The sequence below is a fragment of the Lepisosteus platostomus genome, chromosome 9 (assembly GCF_059453375.1).
Source record: "Lepisosteus platostomus isolate fLepPlt1 chromosome 9, fLepPlt1.hap1, whole genome shotgun sequence".
Lineage (NCBI taxonomy): Eukaryota > Metazoa > Chordata > Actinopteri > Semionotiformes > Lepisosteidae > Lepisosteus > Lepisosteus platostomus.
In genome coordinates, this window is record NC_142619.1 from 62,722,773 (window position 1) to 62,747,477 (window position 24,705).

General features: G+C 47.2%; 1 protein-coding gene and 1 long non-coding RNA gene across 3 annotated transcripts in view; one reads left to right on the forward strand and one right to left on the reverse strand.

Moving 5' to 3' along the window:
* The window catches only part of chst11 (carbohydrate (chondroitin 4) sulfotransferase 11), a 95,632-nt gene extending 70,927 nt beyond the window's left edge, over positions 1–24,705 (reverse strand). The window contains exon 1 of one of the 2 annotated variants that reach the window (XM_088646108.1): positions 24,483–24,705. In XM_088646108.1, the coding sequence (XP_088502234.1) occupies positions 24,483–24,582 (100 nt within the window). In that variant the 5' untranslated portion in view covers positions 24,583–24,705. Of the gene's footprint in view, positions 1–24,467 lie in introns of both variants that reach the window. The other variant, XM_088646107.1, reaches the window with a different exon arrangement.
* LOC148655446 (uncharacterized) lies at positions 8,042–10,482 on the forward strand. Its single transcript, XR_015941281.1, has 2 exons — positions 8,042–8,554; positions 9,549–10,482. It is a non-coding gene; the product is annotated as an uncharacterized LOC148655446 (long non-coding RNA).

Genomic DNA, 24,705 nt, shown 5'->3' on the forward strand with positions numbered 1-24,705 from the left:
ACAGACGAGAGGCCGTTCCCTCCCGCCTAGTTCGTTAGACAGCTCGTTCCTTGCATGAAGACGTGCCCCCAGTTCTCGGTTAAAAACCTCACTTTCTCATAATTGCCACTCGTGCCCTCTGGCTCACGTTTCGCTGTTCATTCTCAAGAGGTCCTCTGCGTTGATTCTGACGCTGCCCTCGAGAAATTGAATTACTTGCATCAGGGCCAGTCGTAACTGTCTCTGTTCAAGAGCAGAAAGGTTCAGTGTCGAACTTTCCCTTAGAACGTATCCGGTTGCTCTTCTCTAGTCTGATTCCAAAGCTGCAGTATATATTTTGTTAAGTGGTGCCTTATATAGATATACAACATTCAAAATGTGACCTTGCTTGTAGAATTTTAATGTAACATGACTTCATTTAACTTCACACTTTTACTTAGCTCCTGACATTGCTTGGCTTTCTTATTGCTTCCTCGCACTACAGAAGTTTGCAGGTTTTTTCTGCTTGCAGCAGAAGATTGGCTGGTGTTTATCTTCTTATTAGCTAAGAGCAAGAGAGCCTGCAGGGACGAGCTGTAGGGCACCCAGACAGGCTGACCGTGAAAGGTGCTATTTTCACGGACCCCCACCTCAAAATGTCACAGGAACACACAACACCGCAGGGGACACTCTGAAACTGAGCACTTTGACAAGCTCCGCGGGCTGTCTGTGTCTTCAATGGAGATGCTTCCACGGCGCCATGTTCACGGCGGCTCAGATTCTGACTCATGATTAAAATCACCAGCCACCCGTTTGACAGAAAAGCTGACTGCCAAAAATAATCAAAAAAAGGAAGGAAAATCTGAAGCAGCTGACAAGAAAAGCGGCTTATACACAAAGCTGTTTAAACACAAAGGAAAATCACTTTTTATCAGATGAGCTGTGTGTGCAATAATGTCTTATAATAAGCATACTATGTGCAAACATTAAAAATGAAGACAGATCAATTATAATAAAATCCAGATTTCCTTCTCAGTTAAAGAAGAAAACACCCATCTTGAAACCAGAAGAATGACCCTCAGATCAGCTGGTCCCCATGGGGTGAATGAGATGAATGGCCTCCTCTCCTCTTCCTCTCATACAGAGAGGCTGACACGGGGAGTCGTCTTAATGATTCCCTTGTGCTTTAACCATTGCAGGTGGGAAATTCATCACACACAGCATTCACACCCAGAAGAAGGAGGCAGGCTTCCAGTTGAAATCTGGGTTTACATCATCCTGCATATTTTCCACTAGTTTTCTTTACTGCATAACTGACTGAGTCCTGTTAAGTCCTGTAAAGAGGATGTTTCTCAGAAACAATATTCCTCTTTTCATTCTGGCTGCACAGAGTAACTTGGCTACCAGGGGCCAAGTTTAACCTTGCTTGTTTGCGCTGGGAAGATGATATTTCCTTTGCACCAATAATTTTCAAATTAAAACTGGCTGTTTTAGGAAAAACATTATTCAAGATCTCCATGTTGAATATGTGGCTCAAAACCAGCCCAGAGGGCCAGCAGAGTAATGTAGAGCAGGATCCTAGGAGAGCAATACTTGCAGTTGCTAAGAAGGGCTCAATTCAGCCTGTCAAATCATTGTGACATATTATGTTATATTAACTTTCAGCTGGTTTCAAGTCACAGGATAGATACATTCTGGTGACCCAGAAGTCACCTCACTGCATCCCAGAAGCAGTTAGTGAAATCTTGTGTTTGAGTCAAAGGAGCACAATTTATAAAATAAACTCTCAGATCTTGCAGTTATAACGCCAATTAAGGCAGGATCCTGAAGGAAAAACAATTGCAGATCTGTATTACAGTTGCTTTCCGCATCTCTATCACCAATCTCATTACGAAACTGGGGGGAAAGCACTATCCTCCTTCTGTATGAGGCATTTGGATGTTGTAGGGCACAACACTCAGCTGTCCTAGTTGTATTTTTGCATGAGTGATGGTGTTGATAACCTGAGGAATGGTGTGGTATGTATTCACATGAACACAGATTTGCAGCAATAGCAAAGGTATTGAGGGGCTGCTGATGATAATATGTAAAACTTCCAGGCAGTGGCTCATGCACTTTCCAGAAGGCTCGGTAGATCTGCTTGTGTTTACTGTCCTGGTATCTGATCCAGTGAGCCAGTGTCCCGGGCTGATCCAGTGAATTAATGTCCAGGGCTGATCCAGTGAGCCAGTGTCCTGGGCTGATCCAGTGATCCAGTGCCCCAGGCTGATCCAGTGAGCCAGTGTTCCAGGCTGATCCAGTGAATTAGTGTCCAGGGATGATCCAGTGGCCCAGTGTCCCAGGCTGATCCAGTGAGCCAGTGTCCCAGGCTGATCCAGTGAGCCAGTGTTCCAGGCTGATCCAGTGAATTAGTGTCCAGGGCTGATCCAGTGAGCCAGTGTCCCAGGCTGATCCAGTGAATTAGTGTCCAGGGATGATCCAGTGGCCCAGTGTCCCAGGCTGATCCAGTGAGCCAGTGTCCAGGGCTGATCTAGTGAGCCAGTGTCCAGGGCTGATCCAATGAATTAGTGTCCAGGGCTGATCCAGTGAATTAGTGTCCAGGGCTGATCCAGTGAGCCAGTGTCCAGGGCTGATCCAGTGAGCCAGTGAGCCAGTGTCCCAGGCTGATCCAGTGAGCCAGTGTCCCAGGCTGATCCAGTGATCCAGTGATGTGCAGGTAAGAAATAACATTTGGGTGCTTCCATTTATAAAGCACTTTTCATTTTAAAGAATCCCAAAGCAGCCTTTCTGCACCTGTAGCTTCACTGCACAGGAGATCAGTGGGAGAGAGAAACTGCTTCCCTGATTGAATTAACAGGGAGTTTAAGGGAGGCAAGACTGTGGAATTTAGCCTTGACACCCATTAATAACCTTGTTTTTTCCAATAATGCCACAGGATCTATTGACCCAGTAGTCAGAACCTCAACTCTGCCCCCCCCCCCCCATTGGTTTGGCACCTATGGTCTGGAGGAAAGAGTAATCTACCATTATCTGTCTGTACTCACACTGACTGCTTACTATCGAAATAATGGGCTGAAATACCCAAACAATCAATTTAATTGAATTGTTATTAATTAATTATTATTAAATCAAAGTGCTGCCTCCAGTTCTCAGTCCAAAATGTCTTTTCACTTCATGTTGGAACTGGGAGTTTTTTCTGTTAATTTTCGCAGTTAGAAAACTGTAGAACCGGGTTATGATGAACAACTTTTCAAGCCTTTCGTATGTACTGCGTGCTTCAATAAAAGGATGACTGCTCATCCTGTCTATAAATATTTTCTCCACACTCGACACTAGACTCATGACCCTCTTCTCTCCCGCCTGCGCGGTGGCCTGGTGGGAGAGGCTCTCTGTGGGGCTCGCAGGCCCACTCTGCCACTGCAGCTGAAGGACAGGCACTGGAAACACTCGGCAGCATAAAACCCATCTGGAGTGTTGTGTCTGGGAAGGGCTAACTCCGTGGGGCTTTTGGGAAAGACATCTGTTAAAAAAACCTGCATGGGGGGTGTCAAACTTGTCATTTTTATGTCTGATTTCATAGACCTGTGATTTTCACCAATAGGAGGGTGATACATAAAACCGGGCGAATTACATCAATCTTGAACTCTGAATCCTCCCCCTGGAACTAAGAAATCATGAATCTATTAACGCCTCTGGGCAGTGTGTCAACTGTCGATGGGATACCAGTAAGTGTTTGGATATAAGCAGCAGTAATAATCCCGATGTCGAAGCCGGGGGACTGTAGTTCAGTATCCACAGTACTCCCTGCACACCTTCTGCTGTGCCGAGAGCTCGAGAGAGAGAGGCTGCAGAAGAGTCAGTGGAAGAACTTGGCAGCAGGAACATGTCTTAAACCCAGCAGTTGCATTTGCGATGAAAGCCCTCCACTGAGGCTGCCAGCTGCCGGCTTTCATGGAGAATAACATCTCCGCCTGACAGACGCTGAGCGCTTGGAGTCATATTTTTAGATCAGAAAAAGAAGGCTTTTCATACCCTCATGCCTTTGCTTTCTAAATAACGTTTATAAAGGGCAGAAGAATGGGAAGAATTTTACCAGAGAACATGATGCAATCCTATCAGGGTGAATGGCGTTCATCAGGGGTCTGTACTCGGGCCAATACTGTTCACCCCCTATTTAAATTAGCTCCTGTTACAGAGTCACCTGCATCTGCCAACCCAGTCACAGGTTTCCCCTAGTGCAGACTGATGTGTGCTAAACCAGTAAGTTGGGCTGAATGGTCTTCTCTTGTCACTGACTTTTCCTGTGTTTAACCACTCCTCCCTTCACAAGTGAAGAAAACAACGGGAATCACTTATTTGTTATTAAACACAGTGCAAATAATGATGTGCAACACTGATATTTCAATTACAGAGAAACGGCCTGGAAGACAAATAATTCAAATCCATACCGTAGGTATTACAATGGATTCCAAGGAGAAGAAACACGTCAACCTGGAATGTGGGAAGTGTTTCTGCGGCATTTCCTTTCCACCACGTAAGGCATTAAACAAGCCCCTCTCCTTTTCTCATAAATGTTTAAAGCAAATCTCATTCATATTATTTAATCATTTAAATTGCTTTCATTTGTATCTGCACAACAAATCAGGTTTCACTGCTTCACCCATCGAAGTGAAGAGGACCCAGATTGGCCAGGCTTCACGCCTGGCTAGTCGGGGTCTCAGCTCAACGTCTCATCTGAACGACAGCACAGCCTGCCTGCAACCAACAGACCCAACAGGCGATCATGTTCTCTGCTGCGGTTCTGCGAAGCTAGCAGGACATTTCCAGGGTTCGAGACGTCAAAATCATTTCAAAATAGTGGAACTCGGCCAGGTCGACAGCCAACTGTGACATCGGGGCTCTTCCACGGGGACTTCGCACCCTTGGTCAGATTCCAAACTCTGTCGGATGAGGACGCTGTCACTCGGGTACAGGACCATCATCAGGGCCTTTTCCCTGCGCTGCCCCTTGCCGACCCCAGGAGCGGGGGCCAGGGAAAAGGACATGATGGTCCTGTTCCCAGCCCCTGAGCGGCGCTCCTGGGGACACCAGCTCTGATACAGAGCAGACGGGAGCTCTCTCAGACTTTGAGTAACCCCGTGAGAGCACAGAGGGGACTGGGAGTCCCAAACCAAGCACAACGCTGGGTCTACAGAAACCTTCATGGGGTAAAGGGGCGTTAGAGCCACACATGAGCACACAGAACTAACACAGGACACCTGTAACAGGGAGCAAATTGACAAAGCACCAGGCTCCACCCTTCAGCAGAAGGAAAACCCAGGTATGGGCATCAGGTCAGTGTAAGAGGCAAACAGACCAGGGTGCCAAGCCGTACAGAGATGGCTGTACCAACAGGTCAATCAATAATGCAGCAGAGACCTTTCGCATCCGTCACCTATTAAGAGCTACAAGAGATGCAAGTGCACCTGAAAAAGAACCTTTTCTATCACAAGAACTTGATTCTAATTGCACCTCCGCGGCGTCCTGTTCCAGGCTATCTCCGCCTGAGAGTCAGTGTCTCACTGAGAGACCTCCTGCTTTTTCAGCCTGGACATTTGTATTTCTACTACCTGCATGGTGTTTTATGTCAGAAATCCACCACAGGAGTAAATGTTTAAAACTATACTGACGGATGTGCCACATTATCAGTAAGCCAGCTCACTGGGTAGGGCGACTGCATGCCTGTGCCCCTGCTGAAAGCACAGAGCTCTTGCTGGGGCTGAGTGCACATCATTCTCTTCCGCTGGGCTGACCTTTCCTAACCCATTGCAGGGCCTTGAAGAAACAGGGCAGGGAGGTGGAAAGAATCAGGCAGAGCAGGCAAACTCCACACAGACAGACATGAGGCCTGTGGGGGATTGATTCCCAGCCTCCTGCAGGGCATCTGCAGGCCTGTGGTGCTAATTGGCCAATCAGGGCTCACCCCCCAGGACAGGGCGGATCTGTCTGTGATGTGTTGAAAGACGATTGGATCAGAGGTGGGCAGGTGGGAGGGGTCTGCCTGTTCTTCCTCACACCCCCTGTGAGTGGTCATGGGAATTATAGTTGTGAACAACACACAATCGGCTCTTCCAAATGCGGTAAGAATATAACACAATAACTGGAAAACTACTACTGAAAAAATAAATTTGCCAAATTTGTCATCCAGCTACTCAATGAGAACTAGAACATGATACATTGACTTATAAAACTGAAAATAAACTGTGCAGGTCAATGTACAATATTTTCTTTCTACTAAACACTTTCTGTTTTTGGCCCACTTCAGCTTTTTAAGTCTAAACCTGTACTCTTCTCTTCTAAGCTCTCACATACGAAAACATTTTAAATACAGATGAAACGGCTCTTTATCCTTTAAAGTATTTCCCCAGATTATCATTTCAATGGGCCAGTGCCAGCCCCTCCCCAGACAGAGCCAGGTCTGCGATGCAGCAGCTGTGTGGCTGGCTGGGACCCACGGGGAGTGGCAGAGCCTGGCACTAATGTCTTAGTAATTAGCCACAGCACTCAGAAAGCTGGCAGAAGCTGTCCTGAAGCAACAGAGCACAGACATTTCTAGTAAACCCTGAGGGGCGGACTGAAGCAGCACTGTGCAGGCTCCACACCGAGGAGAAGAAACACCTAATAAGGACGTTGCTGTAAGACCACAAAGGACAAGCTGTCCTGCACAATATGACCATCAGCATTCGACCCGATCAAAACACGTGTCATCTTTAGCAGGAGAGGGGAAGAGCTGCACACAATCAATGCTATCATGTACCCAGATTTCTGCAGGGAAAGTCACTTGATCACCAGTTAGTTCACCTGAGAAGCCCTTAATGTTCTGCGAAAGACATCCAGCTCCCCTCCCCTGGGCACAAAACAACTAAAACAGCAATAAAAGGCTTTCAGAAGCTGCCACTGATAATTTTCTCCTTTCATTTAGCTTTTGGAGATAATTCCCTAGTTAGCTGAAACAACAGCTGACTGCGAGAGCAGATCTGAGACACGTCAAGCCTGGCTGGAGAGCTGCTCAGCTCCTCAGACAGAAAGGATTTAGTCAAACCCACAGATCAGAAGCATCAGCACAACAATGATCAGGAAACCCCACCGCGCAGCACGCCTCCAAGCCTCTTGTTTCAACATCTTCTGCAACCAGACGTGTGCAGCCGGCTGGCTCAAAACAGAACAAGCAAACTACCGCCCTCTCCAGAAACGCAGGACTGCAATTATGTGACTTTCTTTCTGAAGAGCGTCTAGTGCAGGCTTTCGTTTGCAGCCTTTTCCTTGATGTTTCATGTGAAGGAGATCTCATAGGCGTTCACTCACCAGAGTGAGGAGAATTGCTACAGATTCTACCCCCTTCACTTTAAACCCTAAGACTCTGCAACCCAGTCCTCCACGTCTGAAAGGCAGCTCATCTAGCAGAATGAATTAAAACTCACTTCAGCTTCTTTTCCTGTTTCACTTTGTGCTCCAGAAAAAAAATGCCTCCAAGCTGTAGTGCAACTAAGTGAGATCCCCAGGCCTGCCAGCAAGCGAGCTTTCTGCCACTCAGGCTCAACGCTTGCAGTTTGATCTGAATAGTTACAACATGATGTTCTCCGGCAGCCTGGTATCTTCATATTCCTGGAATATCCCTCCCGGCTTTGACCATTCCCATAGGAGAACCGGCAGGCTGCATGCGGGGATGTGGTGTTCCCCTTGCAAACCGTGCGTTCTTCTGCAGAACGAACGAAGAAATGAATGAAACAGCTTCCAACTGTTCCACCTTCCTCAAACCCGCCCCCCGGCCGCAGACAGACAGACAGACCGGGGCCGGTCTCCTGCAGCTCCCGGCTCGGCTCTCCGACATGCAGCAGAGGAAATGCCTTGTTTTACAGTTCCATCAAACTGGCGCTCCGGGTCGGTCACCAACCCCTCTATCAGTGAATCAAACACAAGAGAAACAGTGAGTCACAGCGCGCTCCGGGCCTGCCAGGTTTATAAATAGTTCCATCATAAATCGTTTTTCCACAAGGACATCAACATAGAAACGATTAGTTTTGTGTTCTGGTGGTGCGGTTGAGAGAAAGGGAAACTCACAGAGAGGGCAGGGGGCAGGGACTGGGCAGACACGCTCGTGCCCTCTGACAATGCTGCCCTTTTCAAGTCCAGGAAATGATACATCCCCACTGGCCGCCCAGCGCAGAGGTATGACATCAGTGGAATTCTATTCCAAGCGACTGCAGCTCCGCAGGGTTTCTCCCAGGGGGATGGGTTTAGAGAGGCACACAACCTGCCCTGGAGCAAAACTGTTGCTGAAGGGTTTTGCTGAAAAATGAAAAGGCCCCTCGGCATCGTAGGCAGGCGATGTTACATCTGACAGCTCCCCATCAGCATTCCACAGAAGCAGCACTTCAAAAGGGAAGCAGACAGCTTGTTCAAAGGGAGCTTTGGCAGTTTCAGCACCACCACGCGCCCGGTCTTGAAGGCACCGTCTCCTGGTGATCCCGCTGTGACCTCCGCCTGCCCTTTCCTGCTGTGATTTCGCTCTGTGCCAGAGGAGCCGACACACCTCGCTGGGACCACGAGAACACAAGTAAGCTTGCAAAGGAGAGGAGGTCATTCAGCCCACGTGGCTGCTTTGATTGCTATTTGCTTATTAATGTGAGGATTGATAATTCATCTTTCCTTTAAGCCCCGGAATATGAGTGCTGTCTCTTTTCCTGACGGATTCTAGAGCAGCAATATTATTTTCGTAATGTGATGAGGAAAATTGTACATAACATCCTAAATGAGGTTGTGTATCATTAACAGCTCTGTTACCACTGCCTTATGTTCAAAGAACTGTAACTGTAAATGGAGGATCCGCTAGTTCATATCTAATAAGTGTTTCCATAACCTTACATGTAATAGACATTAGACTTATGGTTGTATAAAAATGTGGTTTTATTTTCTCACTCTTGCTGTGGGCGGGCACTACATTAGCACCTCTCCAGCCCCTGGGTACAATCCCCATCTTGAGTGACTGCTGGATGACGTTTGTTAACGTCCTATGAATAGCATCTCCTTCCTTAAGCACAATCAGCAGTATTCCAGCAGACACCAGCGTGTAACCAGTCTGCCTCTTCTGTGATAATATTATTCAGCACCAGACTTTGTCTTTTCTCAGCCTGGGAAGGACAGCTGATTTTTTCCATGGTGAGCACTTCAGTGAAACCTACAGTAAATTCAACACATCAGCCATTTCCCTGTCTAAAGGTTTCCTATTCTTACCTCTGAGACTCTCCACCCTTTGCTGTTCTTTTCCTGTTGCAGTAATGAGAAAAAATACTCCACTGTCTCCATTACAATATTCTCTCTCTTGGCCTTTCTGATATTCTCTCTGGCCTGCATTCGCAGCTCATTGTACTTTTCTTTAAATGGATTCTGTGCTTTTTCTAATTATTTCAACGAAGACTTTCTTTGCCCTTAGATTTTCCTTAATTCATTTATTAATCCACACGGTCCAGTCCTTTGTTGCCATTCGTGCTCTACAAATTCCGAATCTACACTTTCCATTATTAATCTCTTAACTGCTCTTTTATTCACAGCTGCTTTCCAGAAATGGTAAACCCTTCTTCTGGACCTCTAGAGTTTCCAAACGCCCGGACGTCAGTCCTCAGAGCCCGGGCTCTGGTGACGAGCCCAGCACCAAGGCAGCTAGCTTTTCACTCCGGCTCAGTGTGACTGGACCGAGCCCGGCTCAGGCAGCTGTGCTGAAGCGACCCCAGAGGTTTAGCCTCTCCTGCCCCACTGCCTCTGAGCAAGGTCATGTCACCCAGGCGCCTGGGGGAGTCGGAGTGGCTTGTGACGGACCTTTCTGAAGCATCAGCTGCAACACAAGCTCTAGAGTGACATTGTCTTAAACTGACTAAGAATTCCACGATGGGCAGAAGAACTGACAGGTCAAACTTTCATTACCTGACTCCAATTTCTCCTACATCTCGAAATAAAAGAAATAGATTTTTGTCTTAGTGGTTAATGCTGACCACATTCAAACCTAAATATATGTGCCCCGTGTGACAGCGAGCCGTTGCCCGCCCTTGACACCTGAGTTCTGATGATCTCTCGCAGGCTTTCATCTGTATTATTTACATACCTGATTCATCTTTTCATTCTGGGAAGCCTTTGTACTCATGCTTTGTTATTGTAAATAAGCACTGTTAATCTCGTCTATGCATGAGTTGAAATTTGTGTTATTTTCTTGCCCATTGTGGACACACTGTTTTCTCGTCTATCTGTTCCACTCTGTTACGGATCAGATCAGGCTACAGATCCGGCCTCAGCTCCAGTTTAAATGGAGGCTCACCTGTCCATCAGGAGGGCTGGGGGTAGAGCTGAGGGTATGTGGAGCACCCAGTCCTGTCTCAGTCTTTGTGGTGTGTCCTCATCTGTGTGCTGCTGTTACACAACTTGAGCGATTGTAGGCCTGACTATTGAAACTGCCAGTAATAAATTCCCTGGAGAAACTGCACTTTATTGTTATTACTTGCTGGATGCTTGTTTTTCTCTTATGTAAATATTTTTTTGCACAAGAGCGCTTCAAGTAAACGGACACTTTTTGCACTATTATTTGGTCTGGCTTACCGATTTCTTTATGACCTGGACTTACTGCCAAGAAGGGTCTAGTCACACCTAGAAATTCATGGAAGTCAACACATTTCATCATCAGCTGTTAGGCAGAAAGAACAATTTCATCTTCTAGTCTAAGGAACCATCAGACTTCAGCGCAACACTGTGCCTTTCAGTGAGGGTGAATCTCAGCCCACCTGTCTTGTTTGATTTTTAGTAGTTAATTGATCCCAGGGATCTTATCCAGCCGTTTCTTCTCAGAAGCCAAGGAATCGGCTTCGATAACATGGCTGCACAGCTTGTTCCACACTCCTACAACACTTTGTGCAAAGAACTGCCTCCTTACTGAATCAAAAGACTCACAGATATGTGCAGCTGTGAGATCTGCACTGGAGGAGAGTGGGGTCTCCCTGGCTGAGCCCAGCCCAGTACTGAGAACCTTCCAGGGCTGTGCTGCCAGCTCCCAGAAACGGATCACCTAGACTCGGGAAAACTCCTTCAAAACTACAGCAGACAGCTTTCCGAGCCAACACGGGCAGCAGCCAGAAAAACTACTCAGTGTTCTTAAAATTAAGCTACAAAAACTAATGTCTGAACATCACAACGCATGGAGTTATAAGACACAGGTAAACACGTTAGCATGGGCTGACAGCATGGCACCTGTGTCAATATATGATTTTACTCGTTTGCCACCCCAGCTTGTATCACTGTATACCCTCACAGCACAGGGAAAGGCACTGCTCAGAGTAGATGTACTGAGACACACACTTTCCTCGGATGAACAGAGCTTTCCAGAATAAACCCCTCACCCCAAGACTCTCAAGCAGTATACCAGTGTGCACTATCCATTCTCCGGGGGTACATAAAAGTCTGCAATGGAAACAGAGAGACGCCCTATGAACCATTACACACAGTAAGTGAATTTTAACAGAACTACCTAAACAGGAGCATCAATTCAGTGTGGAGCAGTGATTAGGGCTTGTGACTAGAAGGTCGTGGGTTCAAATCTCAAGGTTAGGTTTTCCTGCTCCAATAAAATATGCTCATATATAAACATAAGTCACTTTGGAGTGACAGCCACATAAATTAGTGATAACCCAGCCTTTCCTGAGCTTGTAAACTGAAAACACACAGCCCTTTCTCATGGCAACAGCTTTCCTTAAACCACCACTGACTTAAAACAACCATTTATTACAATTTAGTACAATTGAACTTTTACAGAAACATAGCAATTGTATTTAATTACATAGAGATAATTCATAATGACGTCCTGTAGGCTCCTTTCAGTTTTGTCTCATTTACTAGCTGGGCTCTAACAGGCGGTGCTGTGAGACGCACAGGAGATTTGAAGGAGGGCGGAGTTGTGTGCAGAGCACAGAGTCTCAGGGCACGCGGACCTCAGGCGTGCACGACCCTCACCCCAGCCCAGTTCCCCCCCGAGCAGCAGACAAGCACCCTTCCACCGCATCAGCATCAGACCACCGTCGTCACACCTTCAGTTAGGCTTGACTCCTATTTTCCACAAACGTCTGCTAATATTTTAACAAGGAAAGATGTAGTCTGGGCTGAAATACATAAGATGTGCTGCCGGCAACAGTGACTTAAAACCAAAAGGAGAAACTCCGGGGCTGACAAAGCTAAAGCCCTTAACCAGCAGGAAGGATTCTAGCGTTGCTGCCTTGGAGGATCCACGGCTCCAGAGAGAGTTTACTCGGGATCACAGCCCGTCACGGTGCTATGGAGGTCTTGTTGCTGGAGAGAACACTTTATCGATGCGCAAGAGCCAAAACGCTAATTTCACCAAAACAAATGTTGGCCTGGGTGAAATATCTGAGAGAAAGTTCAACCCTGCCTGCGAAGTACACACTTCAGGCACTGTATTTGCCGAGTACAGTGGATATAAAAAGTCGACACAGCGTTATTGAAATTGCAGGTTTTTGTGATGTAGAGCCAGAAATCAAGATAAATCATGTCAGACATTTCTCCATCTTTATGGTGACCTTGCAACCAACAAAATTCAAGAGAAAAACAAATAGATAATTATTAGGAAAAAGACCCTGGTTGCATATGTGTGGGTCACTTAAAGATGGAGAAACGTCTGACATGTGTCGACTGTTTAAATCCACTGTAAATGCATGCAGCCACCTCCAGTTGATCAGGCCATGCGTTTCCAGCTGTTTCAGAAACAGGAAACAAAACACCTTCCTTAATGACTCCGCTCAGCTGGGGAGCTGCTCTCCACTGTCCATTATTGATGTGATGTAACTGCGTCTCAAAACGAATATGAACTACTGCAGGTCATGAGTGACCAAGCTGTGTAATAAATTCTGAGATCTCGGTGTGAAATGAAGTTGTCATTTCTAAACTGCTGAGCTGAGCACGCTACGATGCTGAAAGTGCAGGAAATGGCTAGTACTGGTCTGGAACATGCTAAAAAGATTCTGCTTACAGAGGCAGATCCTGCTCCCTGTTCCATCACAGTCTTCCGAGGTGTTGTTACCTAAGGCTGGGGCAGATGCAGGCAGGCTGGACATACAGCACTGAAAACGGCTCTGTGCGATTTACTCCAAACCAACGAACTAACGAGCCCGTCTCACCCAAACTGCTCCTGACTCTCAGGCACCAGAGCCCACAGCAGCAGTCACGTCTTGAAACCTAAAAATGCTTCAACATAATGACAGCAGTCTGAACTCTTTCCTTACCCAAAATCACTTAACACCACTTTTCCATTGACAGAGACATGACCCACAAGCCCACACTTATTTGTCTGCCCCCTGTATATCACTGGAATGTCACAGCACACTGATTGTGAAGAGTGGTTTCCACAGAGCTCCTGCTAGCAAGGTCTGCGCCCTCTCTACTCTGGTAACCGCGGAGACGCCCCCTGACCTGGACAGTGGAGATGTCAGGACAGGGAGGCAGACAGGCCCCTGACTCACAGCTGCTCTCCAGTTCAGAAACCGAGTGCAGGGTCCAGATCCTGAGCTCTTTACATAATTGCGTGGTCATCCCGTGCCACAACACCGCAGAAACATTTGGACAGATCGCTTAACTCAAAGTGCTCACACGCTGCATTCGAGGGCTTTGAGCACCTTCATCAGACACAGCCAGGAGAACACAAGAGTCAGCTCGATGATCTAATATTGATGTTGAATCCAAACTGTGCAGGAGCAAAAAGACCTCTTCAGGAAAAAACTGGGTCAACAGTTCTCACCCACTCCAGGGGTTCTGCCTCGTAACCGCAGTGTGCCTCAAGCATGCACAAGAAAACCCAATTCAAAAAGAACAGAAGACACACTAAGACAGCTGCTCAGGGTGCGGACCTGCAGCCCAGGCCTCACTGTCAGGGATTCAGACACCTGCTACAGCAACCACCAGGACAGCGCTCGTGACCTAGGTGTCCGGCAGTTAAACCTGGTTCCCCTGCAATATTCAGAGAAGGGACACAAAAAAAGTGTGAAGGTTTAGAGAGGTTACCGTAATGGTATTTGTACCCTTGCTCCTTGGGCAGGCTGCTCGGTATTTTGCAATGTAACTTCTCTGTGTAGAGGTACTTTCCCTTTGTCAGTGGGCTCACAGGACTGATGGGCACAGAGCAGTTCTTTATCGTGTCTCCCCTCTCCTCCCGTTGTCCGTGTCTCCCTCGAACTGGGAGGCTCGCACAGCCCTGAGAAATTCTGCCCCAGTCCTCTGTGTACACTCTGAGCCTCTCTGGCCTCAGAGCTGGGCGGCTCCACTCTGGTGTGAAGAAACAGCTTCGGTGATTGAGAGTCCAACGAGTGAAAGATGCCATTCGTCCTCTGTGCCTCCCTTTCATCCCTCAGTCTTTGTCTCTCTCTCTGTTCTTCAGTCTCGCTCTTGTTTCAGTCTTTCTCTTCTCTCACTCTCTTTTCCTCATCCTTCGCTGACTCCTCTCTCTGGGACAGGGTGCTAGCACATGACTCGGTCTAGCAGCCCCAGAGCTGGCGGGAGGCGACGCAGTCAGAGGAATGGGCAATCCTACAACACCAATCCAGTGTGACACCCTCCCTTTCTCAATGTTGCACTAATTCCCAGCAGAGGGACTGTGCCTGTCGTCAAGCTGAGGGAGAAGCTCATCTTCCGTAGGATCTGACCTCACAGCTCTGATAGGAGCCACTGCTGCTCTACTTTACTGCAGTTTACTATACTTACCGCAGTAAACTACTTTTATACAACTTCACTTCGTCAAGATTTGACTAGGATTCACTGCGTTCAACAGCGGTTTACTCTTTAACCATCATGTTCCACTGTCAGCATTTATGAGACCGACCTGTCCTGGACCAGGAAGTAAAGGAGGGTGACGAAAAGTGACGGTTGATAGACCTCGGTCTGTCGCAGATCCAGGAGGTCTACGAAGAGCAACAGCTCACACGCCTCGACCTCCAGAGGGCTAATGAGCTCCCTGACCTGCCCCTGAGACAGGTCGTACTCCTAATGCTCCAATGGACAGGCCTCACATCCAGAGGGGTAACAAAGAGTAGGCTGACCGGCCTGTGGCAGGAGACCAGGTTCACAAGAAAACTAAAGCACTAGACACTAGAATATAAATAATAATTATTTTCTTCTCTTTTCAGCAGGGAATAAACCTTTACTTGTTCATTTGCAGCCTATGCATGCTGACACAGCTACCTACTTAAACTTCTTCAACTCCCAGTACAATAACGTTTCCATTGCATTGCTCTTGAAATGAACATGCTTGGCTTATGCTCATTGTCCTATATTTCAGATTTCAAGTCCAAATGTACTCTTGTATTCAACAGAAGATCCTGATGTGGATAGAGTGCAGTCCAACAGATCCTTCCCTTTGGACACAGGGTCTTTTGTCGACACCTCTTCCCGACTGAATCCCGGTTAATTCCGAAGGTTTTTCCATAAGACTCTCAGAAAACTGCCAGCTTTCGTCACACATCTTTTAAGTAATCACCGAGATAATCTTTGCTCCCTTTTCAAACATTAACCAGAGTAGGACTTTCATGAAGAATTTACAACTTTATTTCAGAAAGAAAAAAGCTTATCTTTTCTCAAAGAGACCTGAATGACTGAAATCCGAACTACAGGATTTCCTCTCCACCTGCTGGAGTAACGTTCCTGAAAAACACCGCCCCTGGCAGAACCGCGGCCAGTAAATACTTGTGCGTTTGAGAAACAGGGGTTAGGATCCCCTGGTCTGTGTAACACCCAGCATTGGCTAACGGGGCAGCCTGCATATTTCTCCCTTAAATACTGGATCACAAAGTGTCAAACAAAATGTCCTACACCTGGAACCCTGAGCCATAGGGTGTGGAAGCTGTTCCAGCTGCAACACTGGTCCTGACTGACTCCTCCCCCTCACCTGCCCAGTCTGCACAGAGCACAGGACTTAAAAAAAAGAGAGGACTGACGTCTCCTCATCACTAACATCTTTTGTATTTTGAGAAGATGGTACAGAAATTAACCAAAAATACATGTCCCATAAACTAACCCATAAAACAACACTTTAGAGCATCCTGATCACATTAACTGTGTTAACAAGTGAGCTGTCCTCACTGCAGACCCCAAACTCGGGTGCCTTCTGTCCCTCCAGCAATGGCCTTACTGAAAGGACACAGGGAAAGGGGGAGATAGAGACACAGCTTCCCTCCCTGTGAGTGAACTGCAACAGAATATTGAGGCCAGCACACACCTGTCAGTACTCAGCCTTCACTATCTGAGAGCAGACACGCTGTCGGTACACAGACACACTGTCGATACTCTGTCCTCACTGTCGGTGTGCAGACACGCTGTCGATACTCTGTCCTCACTGTCGGCTTGCAGACATGCTGTCAATAGACAGACACGCTGTCGGTACACAGACACGCTGAAGTCCAAACAATTGTATATAGCACCTTAACACCTAGTCAGAGCTCAGAGCCTGCAGTCTCGGCTCTTCCAGGCAGAAAGACGCTTCTGTGAAAAGAGCTAAAGACGTTTGCAAACCTGGGAAGATTTGTCTGTTCTGCAGTAAACCCACTTAATTTTTGCCAAGATGACCGTTCTAATGCAAGTCTCAAACTGACAAATGAAATCAAGTAGGAAACCCTCTCACAAATATTGTGAGGTGGAACTGAGTGGTTACCTGTTCACAGATTTGCAGAGGACGTACCTGAACCACAGTTTGAAGGCGTTATAACAGAACGATGCCACATCAGTAAATGAGATGGTCCTACATATCCTCTCTGCTAACTTTTGCAAGAAATCAATTACTGACACACTTTACAATCCTCATTACAGTGTCAACAACATCTCTAACACCTTACAGGCAAAGGGCATCTTACAGTTTTTGACTTATAAATTCACTGAGTTTCTGTAGTAACACCAGGTGCTGTGAATAACCCACAAATCCAATTAGCATTCACAGTAATTACTAGGGGCCAAGTACAACATTGCATGGACCAAATCAATAACTATTGATAGATACAATGCTATTACATCCTGTTCAAAGCAAGATCTTTCGCTCAATAAAGTCTTTGTTAATTGCATATAGGAAATTCGCCAACAAGGGTAAATGCAAATTGAAGTTGCTCCTGATTTGAAACAGATGTGCATTTATTTAATCTCAGCAATCCGGAAAGACATGAGACGTTACAGATGTTACAGGCTCATACCAGTACCTGTAACTGAGCTGCCTGGATTATGACAGTGTTCCTTGGAAATCTGGAACAGCTGTGGATATTATTTTCTAATTACTAATTTAATTTAGATTTGAACTTTCTTTGTTTTCCATTCTAAAACAGGCAAGAAGAAATCTGGAAACTGTAACACCCTTCCATTTTCTTTATGCCTGTTTAATTATGCCTTAAGACATGAAGAACATTTATGCTATGGTGCTGCTAGGGAGAAGGCAGGCTTTTGTGCGACAACAGATTTTCCAGGTCTGTGCCCTCAACTGAACAGGCCAGGTCAGTATACAAGCCATAGGGGAATGGTTGAACTGAAGCAGAGTTCCAAACCAGAGGAAAACTATGAGAAGGAAACTGAGCTATGGAACACAGAGACACTGACTGACTGAAGAAACTGACAGGCTGAAGAAACTGAACCTTTTTACTCCTGGACAGAGAAAATTAAGAGGGGACCTGACATAAGTATTCAAAATCCTTAAAGGTACTTTTTTCTACCAAAAAAAGTTCTGAATGCACAGTGAACCAGAGAATGCAGTTGAATTGCAAACTTAGCGGAAGTGTATTTAAAACCAAGAACAGGAGGTACGTCTTTACCCAAAGGGTGGTAGGAGTGTGGAACAAGCTGCTCAGGCATAATTTTGAAGAAAGGCTACTTTCAAGAAAGGGCCATGTGTTATTGGTCTGCAACCAAAAAACACTCAAGGGAAAGATGCAAGTAAAACTTTCAAGTCACACACATTCCTTTCAGTGTGTATAAGCCATGGAAGATATTAATAGAAGCTGCTGTTAACCACCTGGGAAGGCATTGTAACATTCCATACCTTAGACGGCAGGGAGAAGGGACTCGATCTGTAGGGCGCCATGGCGACTTCAGCTATTCAGCACAGGAGGTTCCACCAGCACTCAGCCCACCCAGCCCAGCGCTCCGGGCTGGCACTCCTGAATCCGGCACCCTTGCTCAGCTCCAGGGGGAGCTTTGTCTGGAGATTCACCGCGGAGAGCTTGTCTCCTGGCTTCAGCCCTTCACAGCAGCTCACCTCAATACGGGCTTTTTTAAAAGCACCGTAGTTAAGGGCACTTGCAACGCAAGTCAAAGTCCACGTTCCAGATTGCCAGGATATTCACCCTGCTCCTCGATTAAAGACCGGTTTCCTTCCGCCAAAGCAGCAGATGAAAGATTTTGCAGCCGGAGCCAATTAACGCCTCCACACACACAGACGGGTGTTTGTCTCAGCCAGTCAATGGTAGTCGGCAGGCCTGGTGGCTTTGCTGACAAGTTAATGACTGGCAAGAGCACTCGGGGGTTTTGCCAGAGCTGTTCTAGCTAAACTGCCTGAGAAAAACCCTCTTGTCGTGTTTGCAGCCTCCAGTCGGAGATTATCTGGGCTTGAGGTTTTGTTTGTTTTTCCATGGGGGAACTTGACCCTTCAGGCAGGATCCAGGTTTCTACAGTACCCTGCAGTCCACCAGCTCGGCAGAAGGGAGGTCCTGGGGGAGGGGTAGTGATGCTGGGATAAAGGCACGTGTCAGAACGAAGGAAATCTCCGTTTCCAGGCTGACTGGACCGACAAGGTGCGCCAATCGGTTCGAGGGTCATGGACACCACTGTCTCTGCTCACCACCGACCCCGCCTGGCTCTGGCCTCTGGTGGACACAACCAGTACCAACCCAAAAAAAACAACAAGATGTTCCAAACCCGGGCCTGCAGCACTGATTAACAAAATAAATGTTCTCTTTTAATATTTGTATTACTGCTGTTTATTTTTATTAATTCTAACGAGATAAAGGGGTTAACATCTATCCTGAGCTCAGGAGGAACAATATTGTGAAAGTACCCATGGAGGTAGTGGCTCGTTATTTAGATTTACGTTGCTTACAAAAACATAAAAATATGTTTTCAGGAGCCTCTTGTTTTAAATTTTGATGCTTGAAATTTACCATCAATTTGCAGCTTTTTATTGCTGCTTTCCATCGGCTTTCTGATGCCTCTGCACCTTCTCTGAGCTTCACTACACCTTATAAATTAGCTTGAACTTGTCCTCAGTAATCAATGTCACTCAGGTTATAGAAAGATCTGAGCAAGCATAAAGCTAATAGTCAAATCAATCCTGCTTTTATTATTATAGCATTTATCAAACATTCAGTTTTATGCAGCAACTAATGAAAAGCAACAAGTTTCTTGTCTGCAATCAGTGGTCTTGATCAGTGTCCCTGTGCTGAATGGAGCCCGACAGTGTCAAGGAAACATGGAAGAACACAGATGCGAGCTTCACTGCAGCCGATTCAGCCAGCGGGCAGGCAGAGGGATGAGCGATGGGGTCTTTGTGCTCAACATGCCCGGAGCTTCCAGGCAGGACACCCGCAACATTCCCAGTGTAGGGAAGAAATGATCAAAACCGCAGGAGAAAATATCTGAATCCGGTAAATATAGAGGCCTCAGAGTTTCCAAAGTTTCTTCTGAATTTACTCCGTAACATTGTAAGATCTCTTTAATATTCAAAAAAATGATCTTTGATGTCCTCAGAAAATCTTATTGCCCGAGGTGATATATCCACTTTACAGCTGCGACACTGATCTCTCTGCCTTTATCTTCTTACAATCACTAATGTCATGGAGTGTACAATTCACAATTTGACAAGACAAGACAAGACAAATAACAGAGAGGCAGGACATCCTGAGTTAAATCCCGTGGTAAAGAACAGGCTGTGTGTTTGCTCAAGGCACAGGTGAGTGGTTTGTATTTGTACAAATTCTCTTCTTTTGCCCCGAGATCCTGCTTCTGCTCTGGGTTATAAACCACACAGGCACACTCTCCCCACCACCAAGGCACAAGGAACTGCGGTAATTACAGCAATCGAGTCATCATCTCCAGTGTGCAGGTCACACCCCTCTCTTCTGGCTTCTGCAATCCGGAGTTCCACACAAACCTCCACTCCCATCCCGCTCACTGTTTCCCCAGACTCCGCTTTCTTTCTCTTTGCTGCTTTGTTTCCAAGGGAACCCCTACCGCCGCACTCACACTTGAACGTACAAATCCAGCTCAGTTCAGGCTTCGAATCTGTGAGTTTTACGGAAAAACTGATCAAGAGGGCATAGAGATGTTCCGGGGATAACTTAATTATTCATTCATAGTCATGTTTTATTGACCTCAAGTTCTACAAACAGGAGTCAAGGAGTCCAGACAAAGGAGCATCGATACCGAGGACTTCCCAACATTATGGAATAAAATTAGATTATGTTTCAATACAATCCCACTTATCATTATGGGGAAGCAATTCCATTGTAATTACAGTTATACTTAACCAAAAAAAAACAGCATAAATTAATGTCTGCACTTGATTGACTAAATAAGCAATAACAGCAGATGCAAGCACAAGAACACATGTATGCAGATGATCTGTGGCTTCCTGGTAATTCACCAGGTATTCTAATCCTGTCTGTAAAGAGGTTAAAGAGTCTTTTGTAGGATTCTAAGATCTCTTTCCTGGGGGAGTTTTGCTTTGTCTCAAGGCCTGGACTCACCCTCAGTGGCTGAAAACTGAGCGATGTGGTGAACAGTGAAAGGTCAGTGTAACAGCTCATGGACCTGCAGATGTTTAAGGGTTGTGCTTCTGTTGTGGTCAGTAAGTGCCCCATACGCAGTGGATCAAATTCATAACTGTTGGGCTAGTTGCAGCTGAACTGGAATTGATTATCTCTGCAAATTAAACCATACAGCATAATTACAATTGCAGTCAGAATCACAGACCTAACACCAAACGTACCAATACAGTACACAGCCATAACATCAATTTCCCTTCGGGATCAATAAAGTCTCATCTATCTATCTAACAAAGACATAACCACCACAAGTGTAACTTGCCCTTTTTTTTACCTGGGATGCATTTAATTACTGAGAGCCCAGAGACACAACAGCACAACCTCCAGCAGGAAGTGGTCTGTGCGGCTTGCAAACGCTCTGAGCGCAAAGCTAAACCTTATCCACTGCTATTACCCCTCTGTGCTCAAAACAACTGCAATCAGCTGAAGTCATAAAACAAAAACTTCTCAAAGACTCGGAGTCCCGTGTTAGATTTGGGGTGTGTTAAAAGACAGGCTTGAAGCGCACCCTCCAAGGGAGAGTCTAGCTCTTGGCACTTGGGGCCCTGTGACGCCCTGTGACGCCCTGTGACGTTGGGCTTAGGGGTGTTCTTGGACAAACAGTGTCTTCGGAGGCCTGACTTTGTAAACAGGAAGCTGCATCTCACGGAGCTACACGCCAGGCGGGACCATGTTACAGTCACAGTAAACACAGCGCTGCGGCTACACAGACCGCACACTGCGCAGACTGACGTGCTTTCCTCCTGTCTGTCCGATCCCAGCGGACCTGGAGAAGGCCAGAGGCTACCTAGCACTTCAGACAGGCGCTTGGAGCGTGGCTCTGGTTTGCTTTATTGTAGTTTCTAAGGCGCAAGGACGCCATAATGCCATGATGCTTTGAGATGGAGGCTGGTTTTCCTGCAGATCAGATACCTCACTTTTCTCTTGAGGGAACTCCAATCACTCTTCTGTGCTGTTTCCAGATTAGACCACTGCTTTCCCATCTTATTTCAACGATCTTGATTCTGGTACTGGTAGAAACCTAGCCAGGCTTACAGACTACTCCAAAACAGGAGGGTCAGCAAATCCTTGAGAAGATGCAACCGAGTTTCAAAAAGATTTACCTAGAACTCAAGACGGAGCAACTCCCGGCAGATGACATGCAGAATGTTATTGAAAAACAGGAATTATAATGACAAAACCTAAAAATGCTGAGTTTGAAGAGGCTACTTACGAGAATATAACAATATTTACATCTTCCTGACACTGTGGCATAATGAATAACAAGCAAACAGAATGTTAGAATGAACAGTAAAAAAGGCAAAGAAATTAAATCGAGGGATGGTATGTTAAAATTGTAGCTGTAGTCTAACATCATTTGACATCAAGCTCTAGTAAAATCGCTCTTGGAATACTTTGATCAGTTTTGGTCGCCATGCCACTCTGGAATCAGACCAGAGAAGATTCTGGTTGATCAACCAGACGCAGGAGGATCCTGGGCTGAAAGAAATCTCCTACACCGACAAGTTGAACTGATTGAACTGAACCATGTTAGTCTTGAACAGAAAAGATGACAAGGGGGTGAACTGACTCATTCAGAATTCTTAAGAGCATTATCACAGTGAAACAAACGCCTTTCTCCAGGATGAGCAGTGAATCACGGAGCCCAGGGGGGCGAGGAGGGGGGGGGGGGAGGTTTTTACACAAAAATGGTGGGAGCGTGGAACAAGCCGGCCAGCCATGGTGTTGAAGGCGATACTCTGGCTTCTTTCAAGACACAGCTGGATGAGGTCCTGGGATCGATTAACTACTAACGACCAAGCGAACTGGACGGGATGAATATAACCTTTATGTTCTTACGCGCGTTCAGCTGGAGTGCTGGAGCTCCAACACGGCGCTTGTGAATTCCCTTTGTGTGGACGTGTTGCTCCATTGTTTCCCTTTCCCTTGTCACAGGACAACGGGAGGCACAAATCGACGGTTAGAGCACATTCACATTGTAATGAAGTATCCCGTTATTCCAGTCAGGAGCAGTATTGGCTCCTTCGCTGTCGTTGTGCTCGGTGTGTGCACTATTAAAAGCCCCGTGCCCTTGACACAAATAAGACAACTGCCACAATAACGTTTTTATTTTTACACAGCTAGCAAGCTCCTATATGCTATAAAAAACGCCTGCCTGGTTCTGGGGCTAGTTTAGTCCTCGAGTGCCAAAGGACAGTTTCGTTCAGGCACAAAAAAACAGACTCGACGGCCCGGTATTTCAACAAGAACAACGTCACTGAGGGGCTTGATACGTGTTTCGGTATCGCACCTCCAACTCGACATTAACAAAGTTCAAGAAAGACTTCTGCACTTCTCCGAGTCAACAATCCGGATTAAGAACAATCTGGTCTCCCTTTAATTTGTGTTTTACCTGCCGGATTACGTAGCCGTCGAACACCTCCAGCATCTTTTGTATTTATTACTCACAATCCGGTGCTCGACTGGTGTAAAACCGCCTCCTGCTTCGAATAAGATGTGTTTTTTTGGCCAGTTCGCTTGCCACACAGGTGCTGCTCTTTAACCTACCGCCGGCACTGGTCGGGGAATTACAGCGAGCCCGGCGAGCAAGAAAGCTGTAAGACCGTCCACTTGCAATAGCGCCCACAGGGAAAGGAGACGTGCTGTATTCATTTTTAACCTCGGCAAATTTCATGACAAAGGGGGTTTCACCGTGTGAGATGTTAGACTGGGTGAACTAGCGATTTTACAGAACTAAAAAAATAAAAATAAACTGGAAACTCGTGATCCTAGATTACATTCGAACCCACAAGCAAGCAGCTATTATTATTATTATTATTATTATTATTATTATTATTATTATTATTATTATTATTATTATCATCACACGCTGATCTGTCTAAGCGCTCAGGTAGTGAATGCCACGCTACACAACTTCTAGCGCGGACCCGTAACAGCGCTCGGGTTCACCTGAACACAGTAAAAACCGGGGTGTCGCACCGCGACACACGGGGACCCGACAGGGGGACGGTGGAGATGCCCCTGGTGCACCGATCGCACACCCGCCTGCATGACACCACAAGTGACTCTGACTCAGACTCACGGGGGGGGAGGGGGGGTGGCTTTTGTTCTCCCGGGAGCCAGTGGGCACCCTGGAAAACAGGGGGTCCTTCCCGGATCCCCGCGGCGTCCGGCCCGGATGGAGCTCGGGTCCGAGCGCAGGTACGACCGCAGCGCTGCGCGGCTGTGAGCGGCGGGGACTCGGGGACGCGCTGCCCCCGGTGAGACGGCGCTGCTGGCCGGGGACTGCGGGCACCCACCCCACTGACCAGCCGGGAGCCGGGGTGGGTGGTGGGGGCGTGAAGGGGTGTCCAGCGCCCGCTGAGGGGCTCCTATCTGCCACCCACAGATGCCCCTGGCACCAAACGCCCTGCGAAACTACAGAAGCCCACCTCCCCACACAAGCACAGGGCGTGCAATACGCCGACACTCGCCTGGAAAGCGCGCATCTCTCTGCGGGAAGACCCCGCTCGTCCGCGCCACGCTGCCCCGCACAATCCCGCGTCCTCCGCCAGCCTGAGCTCCCGCAGCCCCCGCGCAGAGGCGAGACGGGTCGGGGATGGAAGCGGCCGAGAAGCCGAGGCGGCGAGCCCCCCTTACCTGGGTGGAACATACTTTGGAAGTAGAAGATGACGAGGATGAAAGACCCCAGGCAAGTGGCGAGCACCATCCGGCAGATCCTGCTCATCCTGAGCTCGAGCAGAGCCTGTCTCATGGCTGCGAGCGGCTGCGGGTGCTGATGGTGACACTGACAGGCGCACCGGCTCCGCCAGAGCCCAGCGCAGCGCGGACCGTACTACTGCTCTCCGCCAGCCCGGCGGCGGGGCGGCGCAGGCTC